The 15229-nt window shown below is 47.4% G+C and overlaps 1 protein-coding gene across 8 annotated transcripts in view; it reads right to left on the reverse strand.

The window, feature by feature from the left end:
- Positions 1–5738: 5738 nt before the first annotated feature.
- The window catches only part of LOC137412761 (uncharacterized), a 130494-nt gene continuing 121003 nt past the window's right edge, over positions 5739–15229 (reverse strand). For 4 of the 8 annotated variants that reach the window (XM_068098058.2, XM_068098059.2, XM_068098057.2 and 1 more), the window contains exons 3-6: positions 14686–15127; positions 12310–12398; positions 6699–6767; positions 5739–6602 (exon numbers count right to left, since the gene is read on the reverse strand). In XM_068098058.2, the coding sequence (XP_067954159.2) occupies positions 6362–6602; positions 6699–6767; positions 12310–12398; positions 14686–15127 (841 nt within the window). In that variant the 3' untranslated portion in view covers positions 5739–6361. The remainder of the gene's footprint in view (positions 6603–6698; positions 6768–12309; positions 12399–14685; positions 15128–15229) is intronic. The other 4 variants (XM_078782938.1, XM_078782937.1, XM_068098056.2 and 1 more) reach the window with 2 other exon arrangements.

The raw sequence follows: 15229 nt of genomic DNA on the forward strand, positions 1-15229 counted from the left end.
GTTGAGCTGCTCGACGAGCTGGGCAGCGCACAAGCGAGCAAGCTGAACGTCTCGGCCTGGACAAGACGTCTGCGCTTTACGTCGACCAGGAGCCCATTAGCGCACAGGAAGTCCGCGCCAAGCAGTGCCATGGGCACGTCGGCGGTGACGAACGTCCATCGGAAAACCTGCCCTCCGAACCGCAGAGAGAGGCAGCGTTTTCCGTACGTACGGATGGGCGTCCCGTTCGCGGCAAGCAGCGCGGGGGCCCCGCCCGCGGCGTGCTTGTCTGACGTGCCGGCGGGAACGACACTCACCTGCGCTCCCGTGTCGCACAGGTAACGGCGCCCGGATAAGGTGTCCGTTATGAACAGCAGGCTGCTCGAACGGCCGGCGCTCATCGCCACTATTGAGCGCCGGCCCGAGCGTTTCCCGACCTGTTGAAGGAGCATGGCGGATGACATTGCCGAGCCTCGTGGCCAAACTTGGCGTGGAACCAGCACTAGGTGGTGGAGCTGGAGGAGCGCGGCTGGCTCCGCCAGGCCGGTGGAGTTGGCGGGTTCCCTGCGGTGGCGGTTTTCGCCGCGGCGGTGGGCGGGGCGTGGCGGCGGTCACGAGGTGCGTATCAGCATGCTGCGTATGCTGTATAAGCTGATGCTGTGGAACAGCAGCATCAGCAGCATTAGCAGCATCAGCCACGAGGGCCGTGACGGCCACGCCGACTCTTGCCCGCGTGTCCGAAGCGGCGAAGTACTTGTCCGCCTCGGCCGCCAATGCTCGGGGTTCCGTTAGCCCGGTCCCGGCCAACGCGAGGCGAACCTGCGCTGGAAGTTGGCGACGGAAAAGCGCCCGGAATAGAGAACCGGGGGCTTCGTCGCCCAACAGTGACAGCATATGGTCCATTCTGACCGACGGGCGCGTGTCGCCGAGCTCGGGGAGATCCAGGAGGCGGTCGGCCCATGCGTCGTCCGTGAGGCCGAACGTGGCTAGGAGTAGCCGCTTGAGTGCCTCGTACTTGTGGCCGTCCGGTGGGTGGCGAAGGACGGACACAACTCGAGCGGCCGTGCCGGGCCCGAGGGAGGCGACGACGTGGCAGTAGCACATGTCGTCGTTGGTGAGGCGCCGAAGCTAAAATTGGGCTTCGGCTTGAACGAACCAGACTTCGGCCTGGGCCTCCCAAAATTCGGGAAGTTTAATCGCCATTGCCTTGTCGTTGGCCATTGCAATGGCGTCGTGTTCGTAAGGATCGCTACGGCAGATCCAACGTAGAGGTCACCATATAAAGCGCGATGCTGCGCACGCTAATGCTTACGCAAAGAGCAAGCGGACAACGCGGTTCATAAAAGAGTCTTTATTCAAAGTACTCAAACTGCAGCACTAAGCTGCTCAGGGCTGCGCGCTCTGCGTATATCGTGAGGCCGCGCCTCTCTCCCTGGCATGGCCCATCCCCACTTGGTGTGCGGGGTGATGTCACCGCGTCAGTGCTTTCGTGTCCGCCACAGTACCATCATAGGAATTGTATGGTGTTTGCTGTGCAAGTGAGAGTTTCCTTGTACTTGCATTAAGTGTTATTATTGTGTGAGTTTGAATACAATAATTGGTTTTGTATCAATTGCTTGGTGTGATTCTACCATTGGTCATTGGGATACACACATAATAGCACATCTTTCTGCCGTGACACCTTTCAGGGCTCGGAGGTACACTGTGACCGGGGTTTGGGGAGGAGCACGTAACAGTTTGTTTAAAATGGTCTCTTTTCATATTTTCGAGTTTATAAAAGTTTAAAACCAGATAAACGTGACCAAGCGTTCATACATCATCATTAGGGGTTTATTTAAATGTTTCCTTTCTTATTTCGAATTCCTAAAAGCTAGTTTAGGTATTCCACCCAAAGGAAGATTCAGTGCTTCAGTGAAGTGAAGCGACGGAACACACCTTGATGAATCACTGCCTGTGGAACACCAGGATGACCGTTTATAGCTGGGTCGGGATGACAGTTTATAGCTCGACAGCTTAGAGGCAACAAGAGGCAACGACAGCAAGAGCCATTTTCACCCCTCAGCCCAAATTGGGCTAAGGGGTATTGTCGTCACCAGGGCATCCGTCAACTTTTGGTTTCCGTCCATTTCAAGAACGGCTTGTCCGATTAAATCCATTTTTGCAGTGTGTGTTGGGATTGAGTAGAGAAAGGTTCCTTTCGAAAATTGGCGCGCTGCGATTTTCAATGTGGCCGCCACGGCAGCCATCCGGGCGTCCGTCAACTTTTGGTTTCCATCAATTTCGAGCAGAACGGCTTGTCCGATTAAATCCATTTTTGCAGTGTGTTGGGGTTGAGTAGAGGAAGGTTCCTTTCGACAATGGGCGCGCTGCGATTTTCAATATGGCCGCGACGGCAGCCATCTTGAAATTGGTTTCCGCCAATTTCGAGCAGAATGGACTGTCCGATTAAATCCATTTTTGCAGTGTGTGTTGGGGTTGAGTAGAGGAAGATTCATGGGCACGCTGCGATTTTCAATATGGCCACCATGGCAGCCATCTTGAAATTGATTTCCGTCAATTTCAAGCAGAACGGCTTGTCCGATTAAATCCATTTTTGCAGTGTGTGTTGGGGTTGAGTAGAGGAAGGTTCCTTTCGAAAATGGGCGCGCTGCGATTTTCAATATGGCCACCACGGCAGCCATCTTGAAATTGGTTTCCACCATGCATGGGCTGAGGGGTTACGCCCACTTTGCGGTGCTATTTATTTCAAATGTAGTCAAAAACGCGTGTCTTAAGAGATGCAATGTACGGATGTGCATACAGTAACCCACATTTCATTCCTTGTCCCAATGTGGGATTTTGCACTCTGTTGAACCATTCTATCCCATTTCAACCCCTTTAATTACGCCAATTTGATTTCTCATTTAATTCACAATTTTTGATGTAAATGTGTTGACCTTCACAGTACTATTGATGAATGTCGCAAGCCTTTGTTTCTTGAAAGCAATTTAAATATTTTGGAGCACGGCCATCTCAAAACATCGACGCATTAATGATCCACCTTTCACAATGAAGTACAGTATGGAGGGTGTTTCATGATGTCAGCGATTACTGCGTGCACACGACTTGTGGCCATATTGGAGTACAAGCGGAGGACAGCACAGACTGTTTGGCTGGCGCACCACAGACCCTTGTTTAGAATACAGAACTTTCTAAATGACGTAATCCACCCTAGAATGCTTCGTGCACATGCTGCAGAACCCCTTAATAGCAGCATGTTGATTGGGGCATATTAACGAATATAGTGTGCGCAAGACAAGGATTGTTACCTAAAATGGCTCACAAAGCTTCTAAAAAGCTAAAAAAAATCCTTGGAAAACTACATGAGAGAATGGAATGTGCCTCTTGTGATATTCCTCAAAAAAGTTGAAGAACTCTCACCTCACCCAAAAAGCTGAGCTCTTACAGATACTCGTACCGCAGACTCAAGACGACGTGGGTTGGTGCGAGGCCCGAACTGTGGCGGGCGCATTCTCCCAAATTCCCCAACGGATCGCTACCAGTGAATGAAGTTTGAAACTTGTGGGAATGCCTCCTGTGAACATGGCAGACTTGGTTGTATAATTAATGGAGCTCTGCAATTGGGAAGACTAAGCTGTGCATCATTACCGACAATGTAATGGCCAACAACTCTTTGACAAAGCTTGTGTTCGCGACGTGAAAATACACAAAGCTTGTGCCAACTTTTACTCACGTGGGAGCAAGATGTACCAGGCAGACTTCCCTGAGGGAGACACCGTATCTGGCATGGGTGCTTGTTAACAGTGATGGGAAGGTCATATCAGGGGTTTGTGAATGTGCAGGGATAACTTAAAATAAACTTTTCAAATGGTGATATTTACTATTAATCATGTTGGGAGGGATTTGGGGGAGAGGGAGAGGAGGAGGGGGGGGGGGGGGGGGGGGGGAGGATTGGGAAGGATGGAATACAAGGGCTGTTATAAATATATTTTTGTTTTGGTTCTGGGGCCATAAGATATTAGTGGATTTTTGCATCTGTTGCTAAAAGGAGAAATGTGTGTGCAATGTGCATGCGTGACTGACTAAATGGTGCTGATCGCTTGTATCAACAGGAGATTGCAGGAACTCGACATTCCATCCATGCATATTGTACACCGCTCCTTTCCTATGCCATCTCCAGGCATTGCAAATCGTCATTGCCGGGCACCAAAGGGGGCTCGGCAGTGACGCACGCTGAAAGAGAGTACTCAGTTTTCACTCTGGTTTCTTGTTTTCTTGTTTGTTTGTCCGGGCGATATCTCAGCCATCCTTTGAGCTAGGAAGCTGAAATTTCGGCACAGTAGTGAGCAAGTCCTTTGTCAAAAACAGTATTTTTTGTTTTTTGATTAATCAATTAATTGAGGAGTTATTTAATTATTAGCGATTAATTAAGTCCTTATTTAATTAATTAAATTTCCTTTCTCTTCGTACCATTAACTCAGGCACCTTTTGAGTTAGGAAGCTGATATTTGGACATGCCAATGACCAGGTGATTGTGCTGCAAAGGATATTTTTGATTTATTAATTAATCAATTAATCGATTAATTATTTAATTATTCGACTAATGACAAAAAAAGTATTTTTTTTAAAGTTACAGATTCTGATGAAATAGTGGTAGTTTATTTGTTCTCTGACCAAATTGATTAATAATTTAATTTTTTTATGATTATTATTTATTTATTTTCATTATTAATCATTTATTTATTTTCTTTCTCATTTGGCCAATATCTCAGGCACCTTTTGAGCTGGGAAGCTAATATTTGGACATGAGTGACCAAGTGATGTGGCTATCAAGGATATTTTTGATTTATTGATTAATCATTTCATCTATTAATTATTTATTGATTAATCGATTAATTATTTATTGAGTAATCAATTAATTATTTAATTATTTATAAATGACTTATTTAATTAAATTTCTAAAAGATACATCTTCGGATGACGCACTAGTGGTTTAGTTATGCGATTAGCCAATTGATTATGAAAATATTTTGTGATAATCTTTTATTGATTTTAATTATACAATTAATCAATCAATTAGTGTACACCTCTCCCTCCCAATGCAGCCTCAATGAGCTGCACTGCGGTATTGCCGGGCGCCTCCGGCGCCCCGGCAATGCCGCGCTGCAGCATATTTAATTATTTGGCATGGGGCGGTGTACTTTGAATGTATGTGTACTTGTTCCTTGTATTTTCTATATTTTTGTGAGTTAGATTTTCATCCATGAGTATAATTATGGTTAATAACCCTGAAATTGCCACTCTTTCCTTTCGATGGCAAAAATTGTTTAAAAGACTATTTTAATTACAGATTTTGCCCTAGCAACAGCAGGTTAAAAGTGCCCCAATTCGTAGAAACAAGTCACTGAAAACACACACAGCGCATGCACCAAAGGCCTCATTAGCATTGATACATGCCATTTTGAATGTCCAGGCTTTTTATGACGTCCTTTTCCTTTCATCATTCTTCCTCCCCTACTGATCCAACTCCTCTCTTCTCCTTAACTCAAACTATTCTTTCCTTCCCTCCTTATATTACTCTTGTTCTATTCTCACACCTGCCTCCCTTTCTCTATTCTAATGCCTGTGTCTTTTCCACACCACTCGTCCTCTCTTTTCCTGAAACACCCCATACCCATCCCACAATCCTCATTTCCTCACCCTCTGCTCTCCCCACCCTTGCCTTCACACTCACACAAAAATATAACGAGAAAAAGATACACTGAATAAGACTTTTTATTGCATATGTAAATAGAGGTTGAAAGAAGATTTTGAATCTGCCAAATTCAAAATTCACGAATGGTGAAACACAAATAGATTGGAAAACTGGGGATGGTAAACATAAACACGGGGTCATCCATCTGGGGGATATATTTTATCACAATACATCAGAGTGGAAAGAAAATAAATAAAGAAAAAGACAAACTCCAATACAAAAGACATTAATTATTGCACCACTCAAGGACAGGCATAGACTGCCAGTCCAGGACAGCATCAGGTTCAACAGCAGCTCAGTCGTCAAGGTCAGTTGGAAATGACAGTCATCCAAAGTAAAATGAGCACCGTTTACTTTTGGACATCAAACGTGACTCACAACTGTGGATATCGCCATTTGTATTATAATGTGCAAGATTAGCAGTGGCAATGAGCAGACGTTGAGGCCCAGCCATTGAATGACGGTTAGTGGAGGATACGATGGTTGACAGCCAGACAAAGATAGCAAACCGGGCCTGCAGGTTCAATGATTTACTGTGCAGTGATATCCTCTGCACACAATGTCAACCTAAGCAATACCTCTCGCACAAACTGCAATCACTGCCAAACGTGGTCCTCGTTAAACCACTTAAGATAAATCGGGAGTGACTGACATCTCCAGCTCATCGAGTATCTGCGAAAGCAAACTGTCCAAGTTTGCCTTTTCTGGTAAAGACCGACAAAGATTATTTGTCCAACTACTCCTCGACATTCGCCTCTTGCGATCTCTGTTGGTCCCAAAGATAAGCGAGCGGCATTTTTTTGCGCGGCTTGTGAGAACAAGCCGACCCTTTTGCTCTTGAGGGTCCTCAAATATAGTCTCATACTTCCTGCAGAACAAGTACAAAAAGCATGGTCAACGTGAAGGAAGCTGTCAAGTAAAAAACAAAGAGTGAAGGATCATGCACAAAGAACACTGAGCACACCTGTTTTGAGGTGGGGTTTTGTAATTTCTGTTCAAGTAAACATCTTCCATAGTGAAAGTCTTCTTTAATCTGCAAAATAATAAAACATGTTATTACAGAGATGCCCATCGGGTCCAACGGGAGTAGGATACAACAGATATTTATTTAACAGGAATAAGATAGAATAGATATCTCATTAATAAACGTGAGTGATATAGAATAGACTAGTGGGGGCACCCGTGGGAATCCCACGGGCATGGACGTGTGTGACATTTGGACATATTGAGTTAGATGCTGCACCTGCACATTCAGTTTTACAAAATGGTGACTTGCAATTTATCAGATCCACAAATGATGTAATCTACACAATTTATTTACTTCTGATAACATGTGAATGCATGTGCATGCACATGGGAAATAGTTTGAAATGTGTCATTACATTTCATGTAAAATGCGACTTCAAGAGCTCAAATCCTCTCCCTCCCAACTCCCATCCCTCCCACATCACGCACACTGCACCAGGGAGTGGATCGCACACTGCACCAGGGAGTGGATCACCCACGGGGGAGTGGATCACCCACATGGGAGTGGGTCACCCACGGGGGAGTGTGACACACACACGGGGGAGTGTGACACACACACGGGGGAGTGTGACACACACACGGGGGAGTGTGACACACACACGGGGGAGTGTGACACACACACGGGGGAGTGTGACACACACACGGGGGAGTGTGACACACACACGGGGGAGTGTGACACACACACGGGAGTGTGACACACACGGGGGAGTGTGACACACACGGGGGAGTGTGACACACACTGGGGAGTGTGACACACACAAGGGAGTGCGACACACACAGGGGAGTGCGACACACACAGGGGAGTGCGACACACACAGGGGAGTGCGACACACACAGGGGAGTGCGACACACACAGGGGAGTGCGACACACACAGAGGAGTGCGACACACACAGGGGAGTGCGACACACACAGGGGAGTGCGACACACACAGGGGAGTGCGACACACACAGGGGAGTGCGACACACACAGGGGAGTGCGACACACACAGGGGAGTGCGACACACACAGGGGAGTGCGACACACACAGGGGAGTGCGACACACACACGCACACACACGGGGGAGGAGGGGGGGGTCACACACGGGGGTGGGGAGCGGGTCACACATGGGGGGGGGAAGTGGGTCACACACGGGGGGGGGGGGGGAGCGGGTCACACACACATGGGGGGGGGAGCGGGTCACACACACACGGGGGGGGGGGGGGGAGCGGGTCACACACAAATGGGGGGGGGGGAGCGGGTCACACACACATGGGGGGGGGGGGGAGCGGGTCACACGCACGGGAGGGGGTTAAGGGGAGGTCACACACAAAGGGGGGAGGAGCAGGTCCCACACACACACGGGGGGGGGGGGGGGGGAGGGGAGTGAGTCACACACACGGGGGGGGGGGAGGGGAGCGGGTCACACACAAACGGGGGGGGTGGGGGTGGGGGTAGCGGGCCACACACACACGGGGTTGAGCGGCTCACACACACATGGGGGGGGGGGGGGGAGCGTGTCACACACACACATGGGGGCGGGGGGGAGCGGGTCACACACACATGGGGGGGCGGCGGGTCACACACACGGGGGAGAGTGGCTCACACACACAGGGAGGGGGGGGGGGAGCGTGTTACACACACACATGGGGGGGCGGCGGGTCACACACACGGGGGAGAGCGGGTCACACACACACATGGGGTGGAGCTTCCAGAATGGGTGGAGCTACTCCCTCAACGGAGGAGGTCACACCCACAGGCAGACTCACAATCACCTGCAGAGAATATTATATCGATATCTCATTAATAAACGTGAGTAATATAGAATGGATATCTCAATAATAAACGGGATTTTTTTGAGGGTACCTTTAAATATTGATCCAAAATGACAAGTTCATCCCAACTTATTTAATGTTAACATTTGATTTATTGTGCAGGATACTCTGGGGCACCAGAAAAAACTATAGTGTCAGAGGTTTGGGGTAAGGTGTTTGGGGTACACAGGCAGCTGTAGTAGTCCATGGCCTATCTTTATAATGAACCCCGTTTTCACCATTGAAGTGTTGCTTTTGTGTGCGGTGTGAAATCGGGACAAAAATAAAAAATAAAACCGCGGCGCAAGTAAATCCACGGCCATTGGAAATTGGCCCCAAAACCCCAAGTTACAAACATGGTGGTTTGTCAAGGGTCTATGTTTAGCCCCATCCTTTTGAACTGACAGTCATCATAGGCGACAGGCACTTTGGAGTTACTGTGCGTCAGAAACAGAAGTAAACATCTTTTGGGCCTTTCTGGCAGACGGCATACAGTCCCAAGGATTACTCGTCGCTAAATTGGTGATCGTTTGGGTGGGAGACTTGATCATGCCCACCCGAATCACAGCTGCAATACAATTTCATTGAGACATCCAGCTTGGGGAAAATAAAACCCAAATTCAGTCAGTGAAGAAAAGAAACCCCCAAAATATTCAGGGCATTCCAAAACAGGGTCAATTTACATCTTTACATGAAGAGGTGTAATCTTTACATCAAGAGGTCTTTACATCAAATCTTTACAATTTACATCTTTACATTTCCTGGTTACTCCCTCCTCCGGTACGATAGACCTGATCCTCGTCCTGGTGGTGGGGTGGCTATCTTTATCAAAAACTCTCTTCCTCACTCTCCCTGCGCTGCCCTCTCTCCACCCCACCCACAGGAGTACCTCTGGCTACGGCTTCCTCTCCGCTCCCACCTTTTGTTCATATGTGTTCTGTACCGTCCTCCAAACAGTGATGACTCCATTTACATTTCTCTGTCGGACAACATGGACCAACTTCTATCAACTCATCCAAACTCTCTCTTCCTCATATGTGGCGACTTCAACTGTCATCATGCCAGCTGGCTGGGTGTGGGTTCATCTCTCACCAGCCATGGCACCTCAGTAAAGGACTTTTGCGACTCATTGGGACTGACACAATCTGTCAATTTCCCGACCCGGATCTCAGTCAATGGAGTATCTTCTCTTCTGGACTTGGTTATGACTAACTTCCCTGCACATGTCTGCTGCTCTTCTTCTGCTCCAATCAGTTCTTCTGATCATGTGCTTGTTAAAGTGGACATCTCACTGGCCATTCTCAGAGAGCCTCCTCAGCGCCGACGAGTCTGGCATTTCACTCAGGCCGACTGGCACGGTCTGCAAGCAGCCATCAATCAACTGGACTGGTCTCCCATCTCTAATGCCTCTGACATCAATTCTTCCTGGGAATTCTTCCAAAGCAAACTGCTCTCTCTCTCATGCACAGATTTATCCCATCTCGTCTTCAGTTGTCTTACCCTTCCTCCCGTCCATGGTACACTGAATCTTGTGGTGAGGCAGTTGCCCTGAAACAACTTGCCTTCGCCTCTTGGAAGGCTAATCCAACTGAAGGCAATCTCAGTTCCTTCCACCAAACTCGAAACAAGTGTGTTTCTACCCTCAGGAGTGCCAGGAAGCACTATCTCTCCACACTCAAGATTGAACTCTCAAACCTGTCTCCTTCCTCCAAATCCTGGTGGCATCTGGTCAAATCCGTTTCTGGTGTTTGTTCCCCCTCCATCCCCTCCCTTACCTCAAATGGCTACACAGTTGACACCGCACGTGACAAAGCCGAATGCCTCAACTCTGTGTTTGCCTCAAAATCTTGTGTCCCAAACCCATCTCTCTCTGTTCCCACCTTTCCCAGTCGAACCCAACTGCTCCTGGACTCTGTGTCCTTCTCTCCTGACAAGGTGGAGAAGTTTTTATGAAACCTCGACTCTGATTCTGCAACTGGACCAGATGGCATCAGCCCTCGGGTCCTAAAATCCTGCTCTGCCACTCTATCTCACCCTCTCTCTGTTCTTTTCACCCTCTCTTTTGCTCAAGGTCATCTGCCAGCATCTTGGAAATCAGCAAACATTACCGCTTTACACAAAAAAGGTGCAAAAACAGATCCTTGCAACTACAGACCAATCAGCCTGCTCCCAATTATCAGCAAAGTCATGGAATCCATCATTGCTTCAGATATCAAATCCTTCCTCTTCTCCAATGGCTTGATCTCTGATTATCAATTTGGATTCAGACCAGGTCATTCTACTCTGGACATGTTGCTTCTGCTGTCTCAACAATGGATGGAGGTCCTCAATGCCAAACAGGAAATCAGAGCTGTCTCACTTGACATATCACGTGCCTTCGATACGGTCTGGCACCCAGCTCTGCTCACCAAACTCACCTCCTATGGTATTCAGGGAAATCTCCACTCATGGCTTGCGGATTTCCTCTCTGGTCGTAGGCAACGTGTGGCCCTGAATGGATTTCTCTCATCTTCCCTTCCTGTTCTGGCTGGAGTTCCCCAAGGTAGTGTTCTGGGCCCTGTGCTATTTCTGGTCTTCATCAATGACCTCTCCGACTCTCTGGAAAATCCTCTCTATCTCTTTCCTGATGACTCCACTTTCTGCCGCTCCATTCCTCATCCCTCAGATCGGCAGTCTGCAGCCTCCTCACTCTCTGCAGACCTGGACAAAATCACAGACTGGTCAAACAAGTGGAACATGTCTTTCAATCCTGACAAATCTCACACTCTTACAATGTCTCTCCGAAAGGACCGACTGGACAACCCTCCCATCTACTTTCTCAACAATCCTCTCCAAGAAGTTCTGTCGCTCAAGCTTTTGGGTCTCACTATCTGCCATGATCTGTCTTGGGAAAACCACATTTCCAAGCTGGCCTCCAAAGCCAGTCGCTGACTGGGCATCCTCCGTCGTGCGAAGTCCTTCCTTGGCACACCTGAGCTCCTCACCACATACAAGGCTTTCATCCGCAGCTCAATGGAATACTGTTCCCCCCTCTGGGCTGGTGCTCCTGCCTCACACCTTGCTCGGCTTCACGCTGTTGAGGCCAAAGCTTTCAGAATCATTGGAATCTCCTGCGATGTAGTCAACTCCGAGGGCCTTTCACTCACTCACCGCAGGCAGGTTGGTGGTCTTTCTGTCTTCTACCGACTCCTCTCCGGCCTTGCTCCCCCAGCTCTCTCTGTGCTCTGTCCCCCCAATATTCCTTCAGGTCGCACAAGATCTGCCTGCAACCCTCTTATGGTTAAACTGCCAAAGTCTAGGCTCTCTGCTCACCTTCACTCTTTCATTCCCCTTTTCTCCCGCCTCTGGAACAAACTCCCCCACTCCCTTCAATCCCACTCCTCCCTCCAGGTCTTTAAAACAGCTGTTCACCACCATCTCTTATCTTCCCCCATCGAAAACCTTGATCTTTTCTACCCCCGGTAATTCACCCCAGAGTCCTTGCAGTGTTCATATGTTTTATTCCTCTCCCACCTCCCCCCAAGTCCTCCCGATGTCCCTGCTCTCAAATGTTGTGTTTGTGTCCTTCCCCCTCTCTCCCCATCTTGTCTGCCGCTCCCCTTGTTTTTTGTGTTTTGTGTGTCGGTTTGTCTTTTTGTGTGATTAATGTTAGCTCTTTCACGAGCCTCGATCTTGTATACAAAAAAAGAAAAAAAAAGAAAGAAAAAAAAGAAAAAAAAAGAAAGAAAAAAAAGTAGTTCTGCAAAGGTGCGAGCTTACCGCTTGGCTTTTGGCAGGCCAAGAGGAGTAAGACAAAGATGGGAATTAGCAGGAGCAGGTCGGATTTTGAGGCGCAGTTTGCAAGACTTCTTCCGGGATGGTCAAAGGGCAAAAGATAAAAAAATATTAAACATTAAAAACTAATCTATTAAACAAACAAAAAAAAGACAATAATAAATAAATAAAAACAACTGCAAATAATAAGGTTAGAACTGCATTTTAAAAATGTTCTGCCTCTACTCTTTCCAGACATTTTACTAAAAAAAGGAGAGGCGTCCGTCGGTGTGTCCGTCACACTTTATTCGAAAGAGTTCCTGCTGCCATGGAATAATAAAAATAGTTCAGTTGGAAAGCAAACGGTCGATTTAGTTGGAATAAAAACGAGTGTCCGTTTCATCGTAAAGTGCCCATTTTAAAAGCCTGCTTTTCCAGGGTGGAAGAAAAACAATCAGGACCTGGAACTCTAATGTAGTCATTCCAACGGTACAACGACAGCAGGAACTTCAGATTAAAGTGTGACTGACACGGATGGAGTACACAAAATTATATATAGTAATACTTCGTGAAGCAATAGAAAAATATATTTTAGTACACAAGCAACGGTACCCGCCCCAAAGGCGGGGCTTCAATTGGGAAGCCCAGATGAAAAGGCAAAATATCAGAAATTGAAGGCTTTTTTTATTTTAAACGATTCATATAAACATCCGTTGAATCACATCACACGCAAATCATCAAAATCTAAACAGTACATGGCGCCCGTTTGGAAAAAAGATTGAATTCTGGAAAACGGAAGCGGCCGCTACACGTCCGGGGCCCGTCCCGACTCAGTCGCACGTTTATGTGACGAGCTGAATGCACCCGGCGTTGCCCGGGTTCTTTTTGAATGAATTTAATCTTAGGTCTGACGCGAGCCCAGTATCAGTTAGTGCTCAACGATTCCTTGTTCTTTCTTCTGTCGGGCCCCGCGAGAGAGAATTTTGAAAGCATGCGTTGCAATCAGTCAGATATTCCTATTAAGTGCACAAGTTGTACTTCAAGATAATTTTCAAAGAAGAAGAAGATTTATCGCGAAATGGGCCCAGCCCGGCCGAGGCTGCCTCACCACCTAGCCTATAACCTTCCCGGGGCCCGTCCCGACATTTTTTGTTTCAGAGGTTTCCTCCTATCTTTCACCGTTCAGGAGATTAGCGCCTGCAGACAAACAAACAAACAAACAAACAAAAACTTTCTTTTTATATATATGTATAATATATATAATAAAAATATAGAAGAAGAGTGCGCGCCGAATCTGCAACACGGAAGCGGCCGCTGCACCTGTTTCTCAGTTGCTTTGCACACGCTGCCGTGTTACTTCGGAGCCGCACATTTATGTCGGAAGAGTTCGTCAGGAGTCGATCTACTCTCTCCTCGTACGTAGAATTTCAACAAAAGCCACATCACTGTTCATAATCGGTAAATATTATTCCATCGTGTTTGGAAAAACTGGAAAATTGGAAAACGTGGAAAAACAATCGAGCCTATTTTACTCCAGGGGGTCCTAGGATTACCCACCCAAAATATTGTTGCGATCGGTTCAGCCGTTTTTGCGGTACCTTCTAACCGACAGACGGACGGACGGGTGGACATTTGGTGAATCGTAGTAATATGAACACACAAATAACAAGCGACGCCATGACGACAGCAGCAACAAGTCGGTGTGATAAAACATCCTTCTGTTTGCGTTTCACTTCATTTTACATTCTCATTCAGACTCAGAAAGATATGCCATATGTTTGTGAAGGGCAACATGCGGTCTTTTGATTAAAGCGGTCAGCGAAGCAACAGGTAGGCATGACAGGTTAGGAACTTAAAGGGACCCTTTTGTATGTATATTGGACATATCCTGTTGAACAATGTGTGTGCTGCACATACGATGACATCAAGGTCAGTGGAGCGCAATCTCTCGAGCGTGATGCAACAATGACTTGAGGAACACTTTTGTGCCAAAGTCTAAATAAACAAACTCAACATAGGATTGCGTCCTGTCATATCTCGGAGTGTGGCAAGCAAACCGAGACACAAAGGTGCCCACAATATGTTACCTACTCTTCACGAAAGACACCATGTGATCTTTAACGTTCACCAACTAAGGGTGTGGGGCAGTGTAGGAGGAAAGGGGTTCTCCTTAAAATGCCCACTGACAGTGGTGACAAAAGAGATCCCACTAGATGGCATTGCTGACTGTGAATGCACCAGGAGGTTACTTCTCCCAAGGTTAACCAGTTGTTTGTGTCATTTTACGGCACTATTTGTGCAACAGCTCTCCCATGTGACATATAAACCATTTATAGAAAAAAAGAAAATGCAAGAGGATGTTTCTTATCTCTTTTCGTTCACCCGGGAAAGCGCTGCTTCTTGCTGCACATTTGTCACGTTCATTTCATCCCCGGCTTCAGTGGCATCCGTTGTTTTGCTGACCAACAATTTGTCTTTAGCCTTGGTCACAAGCACTTCCACACTCTTCGTTTCAGTGCCACTCACGGCCACATCCGCGGCCTTTGTAACAATCTCGGTGCCCACCGACGTCTCGTTCATTTCCCTGGAACAACCCACTCCCTTGTCCATGTGAAGGCCATCCCAATCCTCGCACCCAGCTCCAGCGTCAATGTGGTCGGTGCACTTGGAATGAGCCTTCTCAACAACCAAAGACACAGCCATGTTCTCATCCTCGTTTGCTGGTATGTTGCCAGGAAAAACTTTGGCTCCATCTCTGGTGTCGTCACCATCTGTGGAGCAGCCACCTTCTTCAGATTTTGTCCCATTCACAGCTGCTACATGACTGTGCAAAAACAAAATACAAATTAATGAATGAATAAATAAATAAATCAAAATTTACAAGATAGGTATGTAAAGAGATCTGATGTGAATGGGATGATCGAAC

The sequence above is a fragment of the Myxine glutinosa genome, chromosome 8 (genome assembly GCF_964187855.1).
Source record: "Myxine glutinosa chromosome 8, kmMyxGlut1.1, whole genome shotgun sequence".
NCBI lineage: Eukaryota > Metazoa > Chordata > Myxini > Myxiniformes > Myxinidae > Myxine > Myxine glutinosa.